The 21,383-nt window shown below is 45.4% G+C and overlaps 1 protein-coding gene across 4 annotated transcripts in view; it reads right to left on the bottom strand.

Annotated features, from left to right (window-relative positions):
• Nucleotides 1–20,035, bottom strand: part of PSEN2 (presenilin 2) — a 28,307-nt gene extending 8,272 nt beyond the window's left edge. Inside the window, exons 1-11 of one of the 4 annotated variants that reach the window (XM_080615476.1) lie at nt 19,946–20,035; nt 14,349–14,545; nt 13,392–13,621; nt 11,938–12,079; nt 10,960–11,027; nt 9,958–10,178; nt 9,006–9,104; nt 6,904–6,981; nt 5,211–5,330; nt 4,588–4,706; nt 3,084–3,244 (exon numbers count right to left, since the gene is read on the bottom strand). In XM_080615476.1, coding sequence (XP_080471602.1) covers nt 3,089–3,244; nt 4,588–4,706; nt 5,211–5,330; nt 6,904–6,981; nt 9,006–9,104; nt 9,958–10,178; nt 10,960–11,027; nt 11,938–12,079; nt 13,392–13,621; nt 14,349–14,492 — 1,377 coding nt within the window. In that variant the 5' untranslated portion in view covers nt 14,493–14,545; nt 19,946–20,035 and the 3' untranslated portion in view covers nt 3,084–3,088. Of the gene's footprint in view, nt 1–846; nt 3,245–4,587; nt 4,707–5,210; nt 5,331–6,903; nt 6,982–9,005; nt 9,105–9,957; nt 10,179–10,959; nt 11,028–11,937; nt 12,080–13,391; nt 13,622–14,348; nt 14,546–19,663; nt 19,714–19,945 lie in introns of those variants that run through there. The other 3 variants (XM_080615475.1, XM_080615477.1, XM_080615478.1) reach the window with 3 other exon arrangements.
• Nucleotides 20,036–21,383: the final 1,348 nt, after the last annotated feature.

A 21,383-nucleotide genomic window follows, 5' to 3' on the forward strand; every position in this document is an offset into this window, starting at 1 on the left:
AACTTCATCTGGATACCCCATGGGGGAGACTTCACTAGCAACTGGTGCAAAGAAGGTGTGGGAGAGGAGAGCACTGCTGCATTTCCCTGACTGTGACAGACGCGTGCTGAGACCTTCCTGTATCTGATAACAGAAGTTGGCACAGCTTCTGCAGTGTTTATAAGGCTCCTGCTGAGACACCTCATGTTGCAAATGTGTCCCTTCCTCTCTGTGAGCCAGGATGAGATGACATTTCTAGCACAGCCTGACTTCTCTCTGAGAGACTTGCCTTAAAAACCTGAAGTTAGGTTCTATGTACCTTGAGTACAGACCTTGAGTACCTGCCAGGAATGGCCCATTTCTTGTACTTTATGATGTGCTGCTTCTTGTGCACCCTCTGTGGGCAGAACGCATCTCTAGTCTCTCATACTGGAGTGGGTGTGACAGGGATCACGTGGGAAAATGCCAACACGTGGCACCTCCTTCAGGACTCGAGGCTGTGAAGTCACACCTGCATCAAGAGGGGTGTCACCCCAGTCTACTTGACAGCAGTGCTTTTAGGGGGATGTGCATCAGTGGGAATGTTGGGATCTCTTCAGGTGAAAGAGACTGCAGTTGAGCATGCACCAAGCTGAAGTCAGTGAATGAGCATGGGAGCCAGATAAATGCTTTGTTCATTCAAGTTGCCAGATCACTGAGTCAGTATCTCATGTAGTAGCCAGCTAGGGAATAAAGTAAATCCTGCCTTCTCCAGTTCCACATCTTAGGCCATACAGTGTTAACATCACGAACAAAACTTCGCTTTATGCATAGGCAAAAATGGCCAATGAGATATCAGTCATTATCATTTTAAAACTTGTGTGTATGTGTGTATATGCACACATAAACACAGAGGGAACATGTATATATTTGTAATAAACACATAGGAACTTTTACACAATTAAAACCACTACAGTATGTACATGATATATTCCTATCACTCACCAGGACAATACATTTTGTTGCACTGACAGAATCTGTTGCTCAGTTTCCTTTTAAGTTACAGTAACAAAACTATGCAGAATTGCTCGGTGGAAGGCCAATCTTTGACAAGCACAAATCTGCAGCAACCCACCAGCTCCAGTAGTGATCCTTCAATATTTGAAGGTATTCCCCCAGTTTCCTTCAAATATCAACTCTGCTTTCACAAAAATAAATTGTTTCTAACAATATGCTACAACCCTGTTAAGCCAAGCAGGATTTTTCCTCCAGTACTTACAAATAATTCACACCCTCTTTACACCATGCAATGCAAAAAGTAGAATCATCTTGGCAGTATTCTCATTTGGCCCCATAACTGCTTTAAAAAATACCCAAAAAAATAAAAGGAAGAAAACCCAACTCTCACATAAATCGTAAAAAATCAGCAGACTGAGCTCTACCGATTTACATTTCCAAAGGAAATACCTTTCAGTAATAATTAACTCTGCAGATGTTAAGTCCAAACATTGCTAATGTGAGAAATGAGGACAGAAAACTAAACAAAGAGCAAACCGAGACACACACAACTTGTGAAAACCCTTACATGTGTTTGCATCACCCACATGATGTCCTTGTTAAATACCAAAGTAGATGAGCTTGAACAAATCTACTGGAAAAAACACTACCTTAAAAATGTGTAGTTCAAAGCCTTATCTAAAAAGTATTATGAGAGATGAAACTCTGCATCTCTCTGTCACTGCATTATTCATAAAACCTTGCATCATGTTGCATTCTGAAACACTGACATTGATGAGCTGTCAAAGAAAACAGCACTTCTTTGCATCATCGACACTGGAGTAAAAAGAAAAGGTAAAAAACCCACAGAACTTGGCTGGTTTTAAAAACTGACTCTCTGAATAGAAACCAAATGATTTTAAAAGGTGGAGAAAACAGTCAGGTTTGGTCAGACCTGCATTTTATACTGGCAGCAAGCACTGTGATTCTTGTATTGATTTCTTTTAAGGAACTCAAGGGTGTGTAAATATTCCTAGCATTAATGATGCCTTATGTAAGAAGCAGATCGAAGTTTGCACCTCTATCTTTTGATACAAGTTATGACAGGGTAAATAACTGGTTTAAATTTTGTAATAAAAAAATAATCTATAAACAGTACCAAAAACTAGGTAAGCCCAAGTGTCAATCCCTGTAAGAGGACCTCTTCATAAAGGGAAGGTAAATCCTCCTTTGGAGTAGTTACAGCGACACACAGAAATGAAACTAGAAATACACACAAGAAGTTACAGGTCTGATTTACTGGAGTTGTGTCGTAATTTCCACCTAATGGTAATCTGAGGATTGTAGTATGGAGCCAGAAAAAGATTTCCAAAAAGGTAAAATGCTGTGAGGAGACAGGAAAAAAGTATCTGAATTCCCACACTGAGGATCTGATGTGCTGGAACAGGCAGCCCTGCCTTCATCAGCTGTTAGGTGCGGTGGTGGATGCGCTCCGAACATCAGAAGCCTTATGTTTAAACATCCCAGCCACCAACATTCCTGCCTAAATCCATCATGGCTCACTGTATCTAAACTAAGGTCAGAATAAATAGGCATTTGGGACAATTGCAGAAGTTGTGTGCACAGAAGACAGGTTATGCAGCTCAGCCTCACTTCCCTACTGCTCACAACCAGGTGTAACACACTGCTCTGTTCTGTGCATGCTGGCTGCTATGTTTCTCTAATTACAATTGACTTGCACAGTATGTCTGCACAACACTTCAAAAGTGTTAAAAATCCTAGAGTACAGTTAAGCTTGATTGAAATTCCAGGGATAAAACACTTTAGCTTCTGGAAGCACAAATCAGACCCTTCTTCAGTGTCCCATGCTACGTACAGGTTTCTGTGCTCACAACAGCCACTGCACACATCAAATCACATAAAAGTAACACTCTGACATCAGCAACGAGCCAGGATTTTCCCTGGAGTCCCAGAGTCCTGTATATATTAGATTTTTAGTACACATCATGTCACAGAGTTAGTGTTTTCCTTACAAATATATGGCACTAAGTGTAAAACTTCAGCACTTACTCCAAACAGTGTAACCATGCTTCACAGTAAAGCTTTCAAAAGAATCCTCTAACTCCCACCTCTTCTAAATATACAGCTGGTGGGAGGCCAGGGTGTCCATGAATGGTCGCACAAGGTTGTCTGTCGAGAAGTAAAAGACCAAGCCAAAGGTGATAGAGATGGGAAGAGCAGGCAGTGCTTTCTTAAAAACAGCCAGCAATAAAAGAGTTAAGCATAAACCCTGCAAGAGAGAAGAGAATAAAAAACACAGACATATAGTAAGAAGCCCAGAAATGTATGTCATCAACAACCTAATATACAAATAATAAGCTACACTGTACAGCATCTGAATCCTGCCTGAGCTACCAGCAGCACGAGATCCATTTGCCCACAGCTTCACCTTTCAAGTTGCCCAGGCATTTTCTTCTGCAATCTTGAGTACAGCTTTCTGCTGAGAAAATGCTATAAACAGCTCATGCTGACATAACAGCTGACCTCGAGAGACTCATTTATTTACAGATTACATTTTCTTCTGTGCCGTTACGTATGCAGTACTGATCCAGCACATAAGAGCACTTAAATCCTGGTGAACTGCATAGATAAGAACCTCCACTGGAGGACTCTGAATATACAGCAGCATGTACTTCTAACGCCTTCCCAGTTTGCAAGGTCTCTTGGGGTTAAATAAATAAATAAATAAATAAATAAATACATCCACAGCAGACAGAAAAATATCCACTGCTGTTCTTTTCACTGCATTGCATTCTACGACAGGTGAATTCTGGTTTTATCTGGATAGCAGGCCAAGGTTTGGTTTTTGGAGCACGTGTGAAAGCTTTGATACATTTTGGATGGACAGTATAGCTAAAAGCATTTAGGTATGGATTCCTTCTCTCATCTGAGCCCTTTTCAATTCCTCCATGATGACAAATGAAGGACACAATAATTCATTTTCTTTTACCTTTTAAAAATCCTGCTGGTTAGTTTCCATAAGGATGCTGATCTAAACCAGCAAGTTCCTAGTAATTATTTTCTACCTAGGTGAAAGCTCAACAGTGTGTGGTCATTAGACCTGGCAGGACCAAGTGCTTTAGCAGTTACAGTATGATCATCATCTGCTTTTACTGATCATTTACATGGATTTTTAAGTCTCCTTCCTTTCAAGCTCAAACACCAGAACAAGACAGTTCTTCATCCTCTTATGTAGCAGTTCTCCTTAGCGTAAGGGAATTAACCTTTTCAACTACACTTGCTGATAAATGTGCACTTCATGATACTGAATCTTCTGGCTGACAGAAGTCCCCAGTCTTTTAACACTGAAGCAAGCACACTGACAGTTCAGCTGTAACTATAAGCTGGTAACTGTGGCTGTTTCACCATCTCCACACTTGGCTCTGTTCTGACAAGTCGATATCATTCAGCCTCAGTGGCTGTTTAAAACCTGACTCTATAGATTGGGTGGTTTCTCCTAGATACCCATCATGTTACCTGCAGTGATTAAGCAGTACTCAGCTGCTGGTACTTCTGGCAACACTGCTGTACTAAACAGGGCTTAAGAGAGTTACTAAAAGCTTGCTCACTTACTATAAGAATGGCTACAAAGCAGGCCAGTGTGGTATTCCAGTCTCCACTTGCTGTGGCCGCTGCTTTCCCAACAAGCACGCTGTAAAATATAAAGTCTCCAAGGCCCAGCTTCACACCCCCTGACAGAAGTGTAAAAAGAAAACAAGCGTTAATTCTGCTCCATCCTGCTCTGCTTCCTCCTGAACAAATTCTTGCCCCTGGGGAGCAGGTGAGGGTTCCTCATCCTGGCTCCAACCTGGACCCTTAACACCCCACACACTACTGAGGAGGCTGAGTCTTCCAGCCTCCTGTCCCACAGCTGTTTTTGCTCAGCCTCATTCTCTGAGGTGCTTCCCTGGGCTGCTTTACAGATGTACCCGCTAAGGAAGCATGAGAATGGAAAAGGATGGGAGGCAAGGGGAAGAAGGAACTGTTTCAACTGTGTAGCCAAGAGATGTCACTGGAACTACAATCCCAGAACAGATTCTGCAGCAGCAAGTAATACGCAGTGAGACTCAGGACCTCTGTTGCTCAGCAAGACACAACTCTTCAAATCAATTGCAATTAGATTGAAGTGGGTAGCAGTGTTAACCACAATGAGAAAAAAGGTTCTGACTGAAATCAAGGTACAAAACTTCTCTTACTTTCCTCCTCCTCGAGCTCCTCTAGAGAAGTGATGGGGCGGGATGGAACAGGACTCCTCATTTCCGACACCTGAGAGTCTGCATGTGAAGAGCTCCCATGGTTGTCTCTCCCATCCTCAGCTTGGTTCCACAAAAATAGGCCAAGACAAGAAGACAAACAAACGAAACACAAGCAGACAAAGAAAAGAAAAGGTAGCTACATTTATAACTTAACACTTGAAATCCACACTGCTGTGAAACTTCCCTGGAATGTGTAAGCTCTTTGCTTCTGGGAGGTGTGATCATCAGGACCAGTTCAAGCAGAGACATTTAGTGGCCTTGAGGAAAACACATGTTATTATTTGAAACAGTCAGAAGCATACGTCTTCACAGCTTCTTTGGCAGCTACCCAGGAGCTCAATGGCTTTAACAGGCAAGTACATATGCAGAACTAAGCTCTGCACAGGCTAGAATGACTTTACTGGGCTTTGCTTGTCAATACGCATTCCCATTGTTGTATCTTTGGAGTGGAGATGCTCAGGTGTTCCCTAACTGATCATACGACAAAAATGGATGACTAACAGGACTGCCATATATGAGAAATCACATTGACACTGGAGCTGGATGTTCACATGTAGAAAGTGGACACATTTCATTGTTCACTGATTTAATTTTTTCCCCCTGTTAAACACATCTAACAGAGCCCTTGGTAGTGCTTTTGGAAGCAGCCTGTCCAAGATATATTCCTCAGTTCCCATTTTCCAGAAGCACTCATATAAACTTTCCAGACCATGTCAGTCTGACAGGATGCTGCTGCTGCAGATGCAACGAGACTGCGATCTGGGACACAGAGAGCTTCCACAGAGGCATTCTGTACGGCTCAGCATGCTCTGTCAAAGCAGGATTGTGTCCCTGCTGTTTGTTAGTGTGTCAGCTGCTTTATCCTGAGATAAGCAGCATGTTCAGTTATCAAACCTTAGCATACATTTACTGCTTTAACATAAAAAGGTACTGTCATTTCTGAAGTTCAGCAAGGCCAGATGGGAGATCCTCCCAACATCATAAATGACATTTTATTAAATCACCTTAAAACTGCAGTTCAATTTGCATGTCAAGAAGATAAAAGCAAAGGCACATAAATTGCCACAGGTCCAGCTAGAATGCAAACTTGGTACACCTCAGCTACTGTTGGGTAACTGCCCAAACATAAGCTTTTACCCAAGGGTAAAGGTAAGGATGTTCATTTTCTTTGGCAGGGTAAGCCATGCTGCGCTTACAGCTAGGTAAGAGCATGTCTGCTCCATGCTGTGGCCTGAACACAACACGCTGCAATGCACGTAAGTTCAGCAGCTCATTGGCATTGTATTTATGAGCCTATGTTGTAATTTACTATCCCCAGCTAGTAAAAATACAACCCCCCTGTAGACCACTTTCAGCTCTGTCTTCAGTACATCTGCAGATGTGTTGAACAACATTTGTTTGGTTTCCTGTTTGTGTTTGGTTTAAATAAAAGCAGCTTGAATACTGGAACTTTCTACATCATCTGGTCATCTTTGCTGCCAGCCCTAACAGCAGGTTTCAGAACATCAAGTTCTGCAACCACTGAAAAAATGCATCCATCAGGATTAGGAGCTTACATTTACTTGCAGTCTAAAACATACACATTATTTCCATGGGACAGTGCTCTGTATAGAAGAGTAACACTCAAGCAAACCTGCATCCCACATCTGCTGACTTGGTCCTCTTGCTGCTGTGTCTGGCTTTGCCATTCCAACTGTCCACATCATAGCAGCTAGAAGCAAGAGAGAAAGTAACCAGCTGCATAAACCATCAGTCACTATAGCTCAGAGGAAATAGGTATTTAGCTGTCCCTAAAAACAAACTTTTGCTCCTGTAAATGCTTTTATAACACTCATTTTTAGGTGGTTTCCCTCACACTTTGAAGGTAAGGTGGGAGAAAATTAAGGCAATGCATTCAGTTTTCAAGAAAGTCCCAGAGTACAAATAGGTAAGAGTCAGTACAGTCCTCTCTGTAGGCTAAAGAACACAAAAGTCCAGAACTAGGATCCTCATCTCTTTTGTTTTCTTCAAAAAACAAATGCCCAGGAAACAATAGTAGTACAAAAGGTAACCAGAGGTTAACTTACACAGCTTACTCTTCATGTTCTACTAAAGGTAAAGCACACAAAGGAGGGATATGCAGGAGCTGTCTAGTTTTAGAAGCACTAGTTTTCTCTCTCCCTATTTGGTTTGGTTCTTTCCTGTCAGAATAGCAGCTATTTCTGTTTTGGTTCCAAGAACAACTGAAGGATGTTTAGGAGTTTATTCTTGACATGGACCCCTAAACTAAAAAGGAAGACAAACCATTTTGGAATCAGTGGAAGGGAACTCAAATCAGTTGTTTATTTAAGTGTGCATTAGTCTTCCTGTTTTTATAGAAGCTAAACTAAACAAAATAAGCCAAAGCAAACACAGTGCCTGCTTTTTCTCTACAAGCTCAGCCAAGGGATTTTTTTACATCTAGAGGGAGCCACAGAATGCGGTCTTGCAATGGAGACGCTGATGTTCTGCACAAGATCTTTTTGTTCGGTACTTACTATTTGTTGAATTGCATTCTCCTTTAAAGAAACTCTTGGTAGCTAAAACATGTGGAGAGGAACTTTTTACAAGGGCATGTAGTGACAGGACAAGGGGGAATGGTTTTAAACTGACAGGGGAGATTCAGATTAAACATTAGGAAGAAATTGTTCACTGTGAGGGTGCTGAGGCGCTGGCACAGGGTGCCCAGAGAAGCTGTGGCTGTCCCATCCCTGGCAGTGTTCAAGGCCACGTTGGACGGGGCTTGGAGAGACCTGCTGCAGTGGAAGGTGTCCCTGCCTGTGGCAGAGGGTTGGAACTGGATGAGCTTTAAGGTCCCTTCCAACACAAACCATTCTATGATTCATCTAGATAGTCTCAGGTTAGTATAACATAATCTCCAGTAAAAGGGAGGTGAGCTGAAGCCAACAGAAGCTCTGCTTGGAACATATAAAAGCATTTATGTAACATTAACTGCTGGGGGCAAGAAAAAAGAGCAATAAGGTTGCAGCCATCCTCAACTTCCCACTGAACATCTGGCAATAGCCATTCTCCTTACAACTGATGTAATGCAAAAGTCACTGATGTCCACAAATCACTTGCGTCCAGACCCCATGAGTGCTGATTCTGCCTTTCACCTATCTTAAGTATATATATACCTTTGAATAAGGACACAAGACATCATCACAGTTAAACAGCCCAAAAAAGCCAGGGAAGAGACAACTGAGTCTGTTTGTAGAGCAACACTTGAATAGAGCCTTTTACAAAGCAAGCAGTCACACAGTGAACAGCACTGCTATCCATAGAGCTCAAAGAGCAAGAGGGGGCTATGGGAAGAATGGAACCTCATCACACGTTAAAAGTGTGTCTGTAAAGTGTGTGCACAAGGTAGAAGTGAATTGAGTGGCATCGTCTCATCAGAGAACTTTGCAAAGACTCCTCCATCTAACACAGGTTTTTGTATGCAGAACAAAGGGGCATGTTCTGCACTGCATTCATGAAAGGATAAATCTGGTTTTAAACATTTCAGCTTCATGAGGCAAATGGAGGCTTCCTGTGGCTAATTAGAGTTAGCACCATTGTAACTGATAAACAAGGCCTTCTATAAATGGTCTGTTCTAGAACATAAATGCACACCAATCTTAGGGCAAGGAAGTAACTAAAATAGTGCTCTTCACTTTGACACAGAAATAGGCTGTTTAATCTGGCTAAAAGCATTAACATTCTGATCTTACTTACAGGAATATATTAATGCAGGAAAAATGGGCTCATTTCTCTCCTGTGCAGTTTCTACCAGCATTCTCAGTGGCCCCTTGGGACAGAGAACAGCCATCAGATCTGCAAAGAGAAAAAGGCCAGACAATCTAATCTCAAACTATCATGCATATTTTACATTCTTTATCTTTAAAAAGCTATTCTCCCCTCAAAATTACATCTATCAATATTAACTGGATGATTTCCTAAATGGCAGTTTCTGTTATTCGAGTCCCTGAAGATGCTGTTCACTTAAAATACCATCCCCAAGCCTCAGTGTAGTAGTTAAGAGTTTTCATTGTGCTAATCCTATAAAAAGCCTCCTGAGAATAACACATTATTTCTTTGAAAGTAGATAACAGCATTATATCAAGGTGTTAAATTTAATTAGATGAAGACTGGGAGTACTTTGTTCACCTCCTGCAACCCACCGCTACACACACTGACTCTGTGTTTCACATGAATGAAGTTCCTCTTTGCCTACCCTCTCTCCTCCATCACAGCTCCTCACCAATCTGAATGTTACCTCCCAACTACCCCTTGTTCTGCAAGTTCTCTTGAAACTTGTTACTCATAGCAAAATCCATGATCTCTTGATAACCACAAATAGAACCTGCAAGACTATCAGGCTGCCACTGACAAAAATCCAACCACCCCCACCATGCAGTTAGATGTGGTTCAGTACTTCCCCAACTTCTCATTCCACTTTGAAAAACATGGTAGGAGTGCAGGAGTAGGAGTGCATAGGAGTGCATAGGAGTGTACCTATAGGAACAAGTTAGCAAGAGACAAGTGAGGGAGTCAATTTAATTGCCCATCTGCCCCTTTCTAAACCTGTTAACACCATAAAGTTGTCTGAATGACATCCACAGTCCTGAGATTGCCTCAGAGTAACCTTTCCACGAGCCACACCTTGAGAGTCCCAACCCAGACTTACCATAGATGGAGATTGCACCTAGAATCACCCATGCTGACCACTCTGGCAGATACTTAATGAAAACCAGTGCCATTAGAGCACTGATCATAATAAGATATGCTTGCTGAAGCTGTAAGGGACCTTTCCAGTGTATGCAAATCATCCCAACAGCTCCGAAATTCCAGATGACTAAGAACAGAGTGGGGTAATCCATGGCCACATTGTACGTCTTCAGTACTTCACTGGAATACAAGAAAATTTAGCTAAGCAATAAAAGCAGCTAACACACAAAGCATCCTACTAGCCAAAGTTAAACAAGCCTCCTACTACACAAAGAGGAAGCAGGATAGAAGCAGCTCTCAAGATGAAAGGGGAACCTGCCTTGCGGCCAATGGCTGCTCCTAGCTCTCTGTTCCTCCTGTAGGAGGTGGACATGCCATGTGTGCAGTCACCACAATGACTTAGTCCTGAGGTCAACAGTGATTACAATGGTTTGAGCAAGCAGGATTTCAAGTCTTAACCAAACACAGGCCTGCAGCTACATGACCATCTGCAGCAAAGAAGCCATGTAAGAGTCATCCCACCAGATGTATGATGTTAAAACTGAAAAGTTTCAGTTAAAATTGAAGAGTTTTAACAAAGTGTCACCTGCAAGTTAAAAGCTTGGTTGTGCCTAAGCTGGGAGCTATGGGAATGAGCTTGAAACAATACAGTCCGAGAGAAAGGCAAAACAAAGAACTCAGCACGTCAAGTTCCTTTCCCTTTGTTCCTCAACAGACAATTCGGTGCCTCTGTACCACAAGGTTCAGCCTGTTCGTTTCACACTCACAGTACCACTTCCCAGTGATTTTTCTAAAGTAGGCACTGCCTATTAAAGACTTCATTTGCCATTTTTAAATTTAATTAATGATTCTAACAATTCTTAAACCTCCATTTGGAGAAGGGGAGACATAGCTTTTGTTGTTCAAGTTGGGCATTTTCTGCACTCTGAACTGCCAGGTTACCTGCACCATTCCCACTTACCCGAGATATATGTAGGTAAAGAGGAAGAGCAGCATCAAAGAGGACAAGATCAGCCAGCCATGGATGAACTATCAAGGACAAAAAGAGACAGTGACTGAAGGGACTGTTACCCCTCATGCAGCTTGCAGTGCCTAGTGCATGCACTATTGAGCTTTTATTGTCCAGAAGTCTCCTTCTGCACTCCTCCTCCAGCTTCCAAAGACTGCCTTCCCCACTGCCAGTGAGGAAGGAAGGAAGCCAGTTGCTCCCAGTTCTCTCAAACTCTCTCATTTTGTATTCTATTCCTTTGTGTTTGTTTTTGTTGGTTGGGTTTTAGGGGGTTTTTTTAGCCTCTTTCCTATCAATTTCCATGGGTACCCATATCCTGGCTCCTAGATCAGATAGGTGAGTGCATTTTCTCTGCTTGGGGGAGAAGAGGAGAAGGAGGGATTTGCCCAAGACTGTACAGTAAGTCCATCTCAGGGCCAAGTTTAAAACACAGCAATGGCCAGTGCTCAAATTCTGGGCTGGCACAACACAGAACAACTCCCTGGGCACCACAAAACCTGAACGTGCCTTTCCCCCCAAAGCCTTGTCCCATCCACCAGATCCTCCACAGGCAGGAAGAACAGCAGTTCCCACCAAGCTTGTCTGAAACTTAGCAAGAGAAGGCATTCACGGTATGCCTTACTTACTCCAAATGTACAAACCGCAAACCTTCTTGATCAGATGGTGAAGACTCAGACCTGACTAACACAAAGTAGCAGGCCTGGTTTTTAAGAGCCTACCATTAATGACAAAAACCCAGCAAGGCATATTCAGGGGCACAGCTCTGCCACCTCTGACAAAGGCTGCTATACAAGATGCCTCTTGCTGTGACTAAGATGTGGAGTGCCATACAGCCAGTGCAGTGCCTGTATTTCTCACTGACACGCAAGCTCCACTTGAACTCAAGCTCACAGCATATAGGTGGAAAAGGCTCTGGCATGAACACTTTACCTTGTAGCAGCGATATTTATAGAGCACAACTAGGAAAACAGTCATTACAACGATGACGCTGATCATGATGATGGTGTTCAACACCGAGTTCAAGAGACGCTGGCCCACAGACGGGGTGTCCTCACTGAAAGGGGTGTAGATCCTGCAGTATAAAGCAAAAGCCATATAAAGTATATATATTCTCTTCCAACCAACTGCAACAAGATAAAGCCAGTCCTCTCTGTTTATGGGAAAGAAAGGGAGGCAGGACTGCCAAAGACAGCAAACATAAGAGCTAGCCTCTGAAGTGGCTGGGCTCCAGTTAATTATCAACTAAAGATTAGTGGTCTCTATCAAAAGCACATTCCTACAAGAAGCTGTGGCTGGCAAAGCTCTAAACAAAGAGACCTAGAGTTTAAATGACTTCATTTTAGTAGCTTCTCTCCAGGCCACGAATTTTTATTGCATGCTTTGGATCCTCTCCATGATAATTACAAGGCTACATCCCTTTCTTTACACACCTGGTGGGAGAGTTTTGGATTCTTTTATCCCTTCTCATCATCCTGCATCCCACCCTTCACCCCCCATTTTGTTTCCTTTGGTTCAGTTCAAGTGACCAGTCCCCATTTCTCCACCCATGTGAAGCACAGTTAGAGGCCCAGGAGTGCTCTCAAGCATAGTCAGCATGAACAGTATCAATCATAACTGTATGAATTATGTATCCACACCGTGAGGCTGTGAGAACCAGAAATGTCATCAGGAAATGAGACACTCATCCAAATGAACATGCTATTCCCTGATCGCTGCCAGCTAGTGAGTGAGCAGATGAGGAGTTCAGACTGGGCCTTTTATGTTGCAGTAAGAAGCAAGTTTCTAGCAGCCTTCCAATACCTGAAGGGAGCCTACAAGGATGCTGGAGAGGGACTCTTCATTAGGGACTGTAGCAATAGAATAAGGGGTAATGGGTTTAAACATGAACAGGGGAAGGTCAGGTCAGATACAAAGAAGATCTTTACTGTGAGGGTTGTGAGACAGTGGAACAGGTTGCCCAAAGAAGTGGTAAATGCTCCATCCCTGGCAGCGTTGAAGCCCAGATTGAACAAAGCCTTGGGTGACATGGTTCAGTGTGAGGTGTCCCTGCCCATGGCAGGTGGTTGGAAATTCATGATCTTAAGGTCCTTTCCAAACCAAACCATTCTATGATTCTGTGACTATTACGCTGCTCACAGGCTTCACTTAGGGCACCCTAATGACAGTGCTAATTTATCAGTATAATGCAGGTATGGAAGGACTTACACAGATGAACATAGCATACTTTAGTAAGATCTTTGTACGCTTACACAGCCACCTTTAGCTGTGTAAAGGTTCTCCCAACCTGCCAAGGAAGCACTCTGCGTACACAGAGTGTACGTGGAACGTGTGTGTAAAGCTAGAGATCCCATGTACTCAGAGGCTGTTTTGAAGACCCCACTTACAGCTGCCCGTTTTTCTCCGTATAGAAGCGCACTGACTTTATGGTGGCGACGACAACAATCATACAAAGGGTGACAGGCACAAAGAGCATGATTACATGCTTTGCTCCATATTTCAGAGTCAGTTCCTCCTCTTCATTTTCCAAGGCGCCTTCTCTCACTGGAACACCCGAGTCAGACATTTCCCCATCAGCAATATTGTTAGGGCTACGGCTGCTACCTGTTCGCCTCTTCTAAAAAGAAAGATTAACAAGTATGTGAGACACTTCTTTGTGTTCAAAGTTTTATTCCATCGTACTTCATGAGGCTGCTGTAGGCCACCACAGCATACCAACTTGGCTCATAACAGAGAGGTACCCATGAACAATACAATTAGAAATTCCATTGCAAACAAGCTGCAACGGAGTTTTTAAACCAAAATTATAAACATCTTGGGGCCTCTTCAAGTGCCATACAGATGGGCACACGCACATGAAGGGCAAGATGCCCAGAACTTAGAGGAAATGTCATCTGGGGTGGCATAAGCTTGACCAGTTCGACCCCCACAGCAATACTGTGCTTGCTTTACCCTGCTGCTTCACTGGCAGCAGGACTAGGCTCTATCCTAATATTTCTGCATTTGACCAGAGCAGACAAAGGGTTTCTGGCAAAACAAGAAGGCTAAAAAGGATATCCGGCAAGAGTCATATGTGCATCAGGTCCTGATTAAAAGCTTGTATCTGTAAAATTGTATCATTACCAAAAGGAAGGAAAAGGGAGGAGTATATATGGAGATTAAAAGAGGGAAGAAGTCACAGTGGAGGAAATGGGAACCCACACTGCTGCTGCTGGCTGAGAGTGAGACACAACAGTGGCCAAAGCAATCCTAGAAGCCAGCCTGCTGGGAAGGTCTGAGGGTAGCAGAACTACATCTATCACCACATACCATTTCTTCACTCACCAGGAAGGACGCACACCTACCCTATGTGCCTGCGCCTCCCCAGCTCCTGAGGCTTGCAGGCCATCCTGGTAGGAGGGCACCGGAGGGCTCTCTGCAGACATCAGGGATGTTCTCTCATTGCAGGGCTCCTCCTCGCTGTCCGAGTTGTTCATGAATGTGATCATCGTTGCTTTCCCAGGGAGCACTCAGGAGGGGCACAGCCAAGCACTGCTCAAGGCTGAGGAGACGAGCAGAGCAGAAGGGAAGAGAAACAGTGAATGCTGCAGTGCAAACCACTGGAAATCTGAAGAGGGGACACAGGGAGGCTACAGCACGTTAAGTAACTCCATCTCCTCCTAACAGCTGATTTAGCCTGCTGTCACCCCAGGCATGACAATCCATTCCATTAAAGTCACTGTGACTGTTACAGTCAGGGAGAACAGCACAAAGCAGCATTGAAGCAATTTAATACTTCTTTTTCTTTGCCCCAGCTTTCACAGTTGCTGCCTCTGTTTTCCCTCTCCCATTAGTACACCTTGATTTCCACAAAGGAGGTTTCTCAGTGCTTAGTGTTTGATTTGCATCTGCCAAGCAAAGCTTCACCTCAGATGCTGGTTGCCTGGCTAGAAAGCTAATAGAGCTCAGCTCTTACACGGCACTCCTGCAAGCATCGCACATAGCAGAAGTTTCTTAGTAGCCCAGAGCCTCAGATTTGCATAAGGCACTAACCAGGAGTTACGTGCTGGTTTGACAGGTTCTTAACCAGATTAATTTTATAAGCAGTTCTTCTTTTTGCCCATGGACAAGGAGAGGTTTGTAGAAATGGAAGACCTGTCTCCTTAGGTGAGGGCAGATTGTGAGGGGAGATAATGAGGGGAGATCACGAGGGGACACGAGGGACAGCCATGAGAGGTAAGGGGAGATTGTGAGGGGAGAGCAGAGGCAGCCATGCGGAAAGATCATGAGGGGAGTGATGGGGTGGTTGTGAGGGGAGATCGTGAGGTGAGAGCAGGGGCAGCCATGGGCCATGAGGGGTAGGGGCAGCAGCTACATAGCTTGGGGCCACTATGAGGGGGCAGATGAGGTGTGGCTATGAGGGGAGATCAGCTTGCCCTAGGTGACATGGTTTAGTGGTGGGCTTCACAGTCCTGGGGTAACAGTTGGGCTTAAAGGTCTTTTCCAGCCTAGTTGATTCTATGATTCTAAAGCATTGTAAAGCTGTAATACCTACAAGAACACTTCTCCTCTGCAGTATTTCACCCAAGCCCATGTGTCTCAGGAAATACATCCAACTCAGAAGAGGAAGCTGAAGAAGCCATGTGATTTGGATGCAGTCACTTAAATCTGAATCATGCACTCAAGTCTGACCAGTACAGCCTGCTGTGTGCCAGGCAGCTTGAAAGGTCAGAGTGGATGCTTTGGAGATCTCTGAGATATTCTTGCTTCTCACTGAGGAGACTGAAATTCGCTTTGGAGGAAGGAAAGAGGGAGGAGTGGGACATTCCCCTTTCTTTCACAACCTCCTCAACACATCTGGCACCTTCGAGCAATCTTAGATTCTGTCAGCTCCATCTGCCCAAGTGAAAAGTTTTTCAGAGATCTGCTCCTCCCCTGCCTTCTCTTCAAGCTTTTTCACATCATTTTATTCCTCTTTTAGTGATCAAAGTGGTGCAGCTACAGGAAACAAATGCAGGGGTAGCCCTCAAGACAAACCCGTCTGCAGCATCACTGAGTGAGCTGCGTAACACCTGCATTTGTCTGCTTTTTCTTAGAGCCTAAAATCTCCACTCCAAGCGCTTAACACACCCTTTAATTGAGCACATGAGGGCTCACAATTTACAGTTGAGAGCCTAGATTTTGGCTCAGTTACAGGATTCAGGGTTTTAAAGAAGGCAGGTATATGAAGTCATTCAGTTGTGACATACTTCTGGGTCTGTGAACAGGTTATGCATGCCAGAGGATCTGTTACCCATGGAATTTAAGTAACTCTCAAAACCTGCCCATGTCAGAGGCCAGGGAAGAAATAAGTAAAGATTTACTCTCTGATAGTCTGGGACCAATATCTAGGTTTTAACAACTCAATGAAAATATTAAAGAACTTTTTCTCCCAGTATTTCAGAAACTGACACACATATTTTGCTGTATAAATTCTGCAAAGGATTTAGAAGGGTCAGCCAATTAATTAGCCTACTTTCAACACCCTAGTTATGCCCACTGGAGGACTTAAACCAATAGCAAAAACAGTGCTAATTATTAACCTACACAATTACATGGGAAAAGAATCTCATGTTTTAAAACAGCCATTTTTAAGCTGGACATGTTCTCCCTCAACAAAGATGCAACAACATTCCTGGTCAGCAAGCAGCCTCCGTCCTGAACACAGCTTTACTGTCCCTTGTTTACAAGGCTTTGGTTTCATTGAGAGCTGACACAAACAGACTCCAGCGTATCTGGGATTCTACAGGAGCTCCTATAGCAACAAGCCCTCAACAAATTCTCAGACTCCACTCACAGCTGCCCTAAACTGACCTAAATGCATGGTCATCCCGAAAGGGTTGTCCCATCACCCTCGGTCTCTCTGGTGCCAACACCAGGTGCTCTGTCTAGCTGTTTTGAGAAGACAATAGGCACTATTTTCCTTTGCTTTTAAGGAGCCAGGTTCCGGCAGGACCAGCTCCCAGGCTGGCTGTGTGAACAGCCCCAGTGCCCACATGAGGAAAAGCAAGCGTTGGCTGGGCCACCCCCCCTTCCAGTAGGGTCAAGCCTTACAACAGCAAGCCCTCTCCTCTGCTCACTCTCAGAGGGAGCAGCAGCCTACCCTCACCTCAGGCCTGCAGCACGTATGGCAGCGTAGCTTTTAGCTATGCAGGAGTCCTTGACATATGGTTTACAGAGGTAGGAACACTGGCCCTCCCCCTCTTCCCCCCCCCCCCCCCCCCCAGTAGGGAGTTTGCCTGATGTTCTATTTGTTCATCAGAGCTGCACCTTCAACGGGCACCAAGGCTCTGCTGGCTGTCAGAGACAGCTTTGGTTTAAGTAGCGTGTCTTTCAGGGGAGGAAGGGACAGCCTGGTCACTCTCACATCCATGTGCCCAGCACAACAGCATCCTTTGGGCTGAGCAGAGCCTTGTCCTGGGGGCTTTCTTTCCAGATAGAAAGGGAGCTACAGAGCACCAGGCAACCAAGAAAAGGGTGTTACAAAGCCACACTGTTTCCTGGTATCATTTCACCAGTTAACCTGAGGGAAGGTGCCTTGTGGAGATAATTTCTGCCTCCCAAGGATCCTGGATACCCCCATAAGGGAAGGCACAGGAACCTTCTTTCCTACTCTTGCACATGACACCAAATACACCCATGCACACTGACTGTGTCTTCCTAGACTGAGCCGAAAAGGGGGAAGGAAAGGTCAGGAAAGGAAAGCCCTAAGAGCTGAGACAAGCATGCTCCTTTCTGGCTGTAGCAACAGGAGGAGCTTTCAGATTGGAGGGGAATGTAAGCTGTATCTATATTCACACAAAGCTACAGAGCACGGTCTATCAAATACAGTAAATAAAGTAGTTGAACAGCATGCACCAAACTATCATCAAAACTGACCCACTTGGCTGCAGGGTATGAGACAATGTTTTCCTTTCTTCCCCCCTCTGTGGATGGATCCAAACCATTAGGTCCCATTCCAAAAAATCATATGATGTTAAAGAGCCAAAAGACCAAACTCTCAAAAACCAGATGGCAAAAATGAAAGGGGACAAAAACTAGGTCAGTAATAAGTGCTCCTTGTAACAGAGCACCTGAGGTGGGAATACAGCAACTCCTGCTTTACAGCAGTCTCGTGAAGCAGGAGTCACAATTTCTCTCTTCCAGATGTCCTTCGTGCAAGGGACCTCTTTCCTCAGCTGCAATAAATCAGCTTTATGGATTCTGATTAATCTGGGCCAATTCACACTAACAGTAGGACCTAGCCTCAGATTGCCTTTTAATTTCATCCTGCAGCATCACTGTGCTTCAAGCAAACCTAAATCCTTTGCTTCGCATTTCATCCATCACAGATAATACCAGTACAATATACAGCACAGAACAGCTGCTACAGGCTGGCAGAATACTTAATAATCTACTTGAGAGTTGAAATTCCTGCTTTTTTTTAGGTATATGTATATATATGCTATAATTGATGGCAATTAGATTAAGAGAATTAGTTTTTCTTTGCTGTATTTAGATCAAGAGAAAGCTGTGGGCTGACAGTGACAGCCTGATGTTCTCTTAAGTTTCAGCTGTAGCAAGCACTGCTGTTTGGAAGTATGAAGAGGAGGAAAAAACTTCTAAGGTATCCTAAGTGGTGGGGCCAAAATTAGAAGGAAAGATTTCCAGGTTCTTGCCAATGAATAATGGCAGGACGTGCATGCTGCTAAAATAATGGGGGACTTGGAACACACCATCTCAGTGCTCAAAACAGAACTTGCAAATGCCATTCACTTGCAGCCCCAGAACACAAAAGAAACACAAGATATTATGGGAAGGTGTAGAGATTTGTAGCCCTCTTTCTGCATTTTAGGGCACACCAACACAGTTGAGCTAGCACTGCTTTCTTTACTCCCACAAGAAAGGCACAGCACATGGCCCCAGAGGGCTATTTTGCTGGCAGAGCGAGATCAGACCCTCCCAAGGAGGATCAGAAGGATTATTCTGCCAGCGTTAAGCCCTAACACACTAGCAGTCAACTGCCCACCTCAGCCCCCAGGCACCGCAGCCCTGCAGACCTACCGACACCAGCAAAGCCTCAAAGCTTGGGTCAGAATTCACACGCAGGAGCAGCTGCTCGCATCTGTGCTACCGCTGCCAGAAGTGACACACCGGGGACACCCAAGGACACCAGCGCTGGCGCTCGGTTCCTGCGCCCTACCTGGGTACCAGGGGTGGCCTGCCATGGGGACACTGAGCCCAGGGTGTCCCGTCCTCCCTCAAGGCTTGCTATGGGCACACCAGACTGGGTCTGCTGCCCCGTCCGTCCCAGCACACGGCCACCCCCACAGCGGCTGGAGGGGGAGGGAGACAACAAGCACTTTAAAACAGAAGAGACAAGAAATCCCCCCGCCAGGCAGAGATGCTGCAGGAGGCCACGAGCAGACCCTGCACCATGGAGGCCTTTCCCCGGCTGCCCTTTCTAATGCTTAAAAGCCTAAGGTGTGCCGGTAGCACTTCCGAACCAAATCCTGGGTTGCAGGCAGGAATGCCACCGCCCAGAAGAAACATATCGACGTATACATGTATGTTTATGCCCATGCACACACACAAACACATATAAGAATATATATTTATATATGCACATATATAATAGGTGCACATATAGAAATATACATACGTATATACAGAGACGTAACTTTCTCCAGAAGGAGCCAGCCAGGCTGCCGAAGCTCCCTCCCCACCACAGCCACTATGCCGGGCCCGGCGTGGAGCCAAGCGGAGTGGAGCGGCCTCGCACGGCTCCAGCAGCGCTGCGACTCCGAAATCCCCTCGGCCAGGGCCCGGCCCGCCCCGGGCCAGCCCCTCCCGGCGGGAGAGCAACCCGAGCCCGCGGCAGCCCGGCAGGGCAGGGCCAAAGTCAATCCCTACCGGGGTTCCCCGACCGGCCGCAGCTGTTTACCTGCTCCCGGCGCGGCATGAGCTCCACTCCCCTCCCATTGGCTTCGGCACACCCTGGCCCCAACGCCGTCCGAGAGAACGAGCTCACCCGCCGATTCGGCCCAGCTGCTGCCGCTCGGCGAGCGGCCCCACCTCCTACCTACTCTCCCCCAATGGGAGAGAAGGGTGGGACGAGGGACAGCCAATAGGAAGGCGCCCCTCCCCGTCCTCGCTCTCTGAGGGTGAGGCGGCGGGTGTGGCGGAGCCGCCATAGTGGGGTCGTTGTGGGCTGGCGTTGCTGTGGCCGCGCCAGCCCGAGGCAGGCGGGGCTGCTGGGGAGCAGCTCTCGGGAAGGAGCTATGGATCTGAGCGCTGCTGTCAGGGCTCGTCCCTTCAGCAGCAGCCGTCGGGTGGCCAGGTGCTGCCATAAGTAGTTATGTGGAAACGCCGAGTGCACTCGTAACAGTGAGCTGCCTGGTACAGGGCTCTCAGCTTCCCCTCACGGGTAGTGTCCATCGTCACGGCTGGGCGCGGGAGGTTTATAATGCCGGTGAGCGGCGGATTTAAACTGTTCGCTTGAAAATGCCTGGCTTTACACCCATAATTTACGTTTTTACACGCACTGTAATTGAGGCACCGGCGTTTTTAAGGCATTTAAATGCTTATCCACAGCCTTCAGTAAATGGGAAAGCTATGCGGGAGTGCACAACTCGGTTGGGATGAAAGATAATAGGGGAGCGTAGAGGAGTAAATAAAGAAACCAGAGGGAATGGCCACGGCATGGTTCTTTGGAGCTGTGTCTGACCTCGGCTCGGTTTATAGATCAGGGATGAATAACGGAAAACTACAAGCATTTTCACATTATTTGCTACGGGTGTGAGAAGTTTGTGTTTTCAGAGCGCAAGCCTTTTTGTTTGAAGTTGAAAAGAAACCTAGCATGACAGTAAACAATCCTGTAGACAGGTGAAACTGTTCTTCTGTCAGCACACCAACCACTCCCGCGCCTCTGCTGCTCCCATTACTTTATCAAGCAACAGGTAAGTGAAATTTAGGTTCTGGCAGCTCTGTAGCACTTGCTCATCATCTGTGGAGGCAGAGACATGAACTGGAGTCATGGTAAAATTCCCTCTGCTGCTGTCGTCAGTTAGGGAGAACGTCAGGCACAGGCACGGCGAGGACTTGCAGCAGAGCTTCACGTCCCTCTTTGCTTCGTGCCATCCACGATGATCCTGCGTGCAAAAGGAATGAAGGGTAAGGTGGCAATGGAGGAGATGTGAAGTACAATAAGTGAACTGCCCCCCAATATATCATTGGTGAAAATAGAGGGTTTTGCAGATTCCAAATCTAAGCTGGCTGTTACATTCTTTTCCCTGAATTTCCTGCACAATATTGGTGACAGGTGATACACTTCCCTTACACCCATAACCCATATTTTGAGCCACTGTGTGCACAGAAACAAG

This window comes from Psittacula echo (genome assembly GCF_963264785.1).
Source record: "Psittacula echo genome assembly, chromosome: 4".
In the NCBI taxonomy this organism is placed as follows: Eukaryota; Metazoa; Chordata; class Aves; order Psittaciformes; family Psittacidae; genus Psittacula; species Psittacula echo.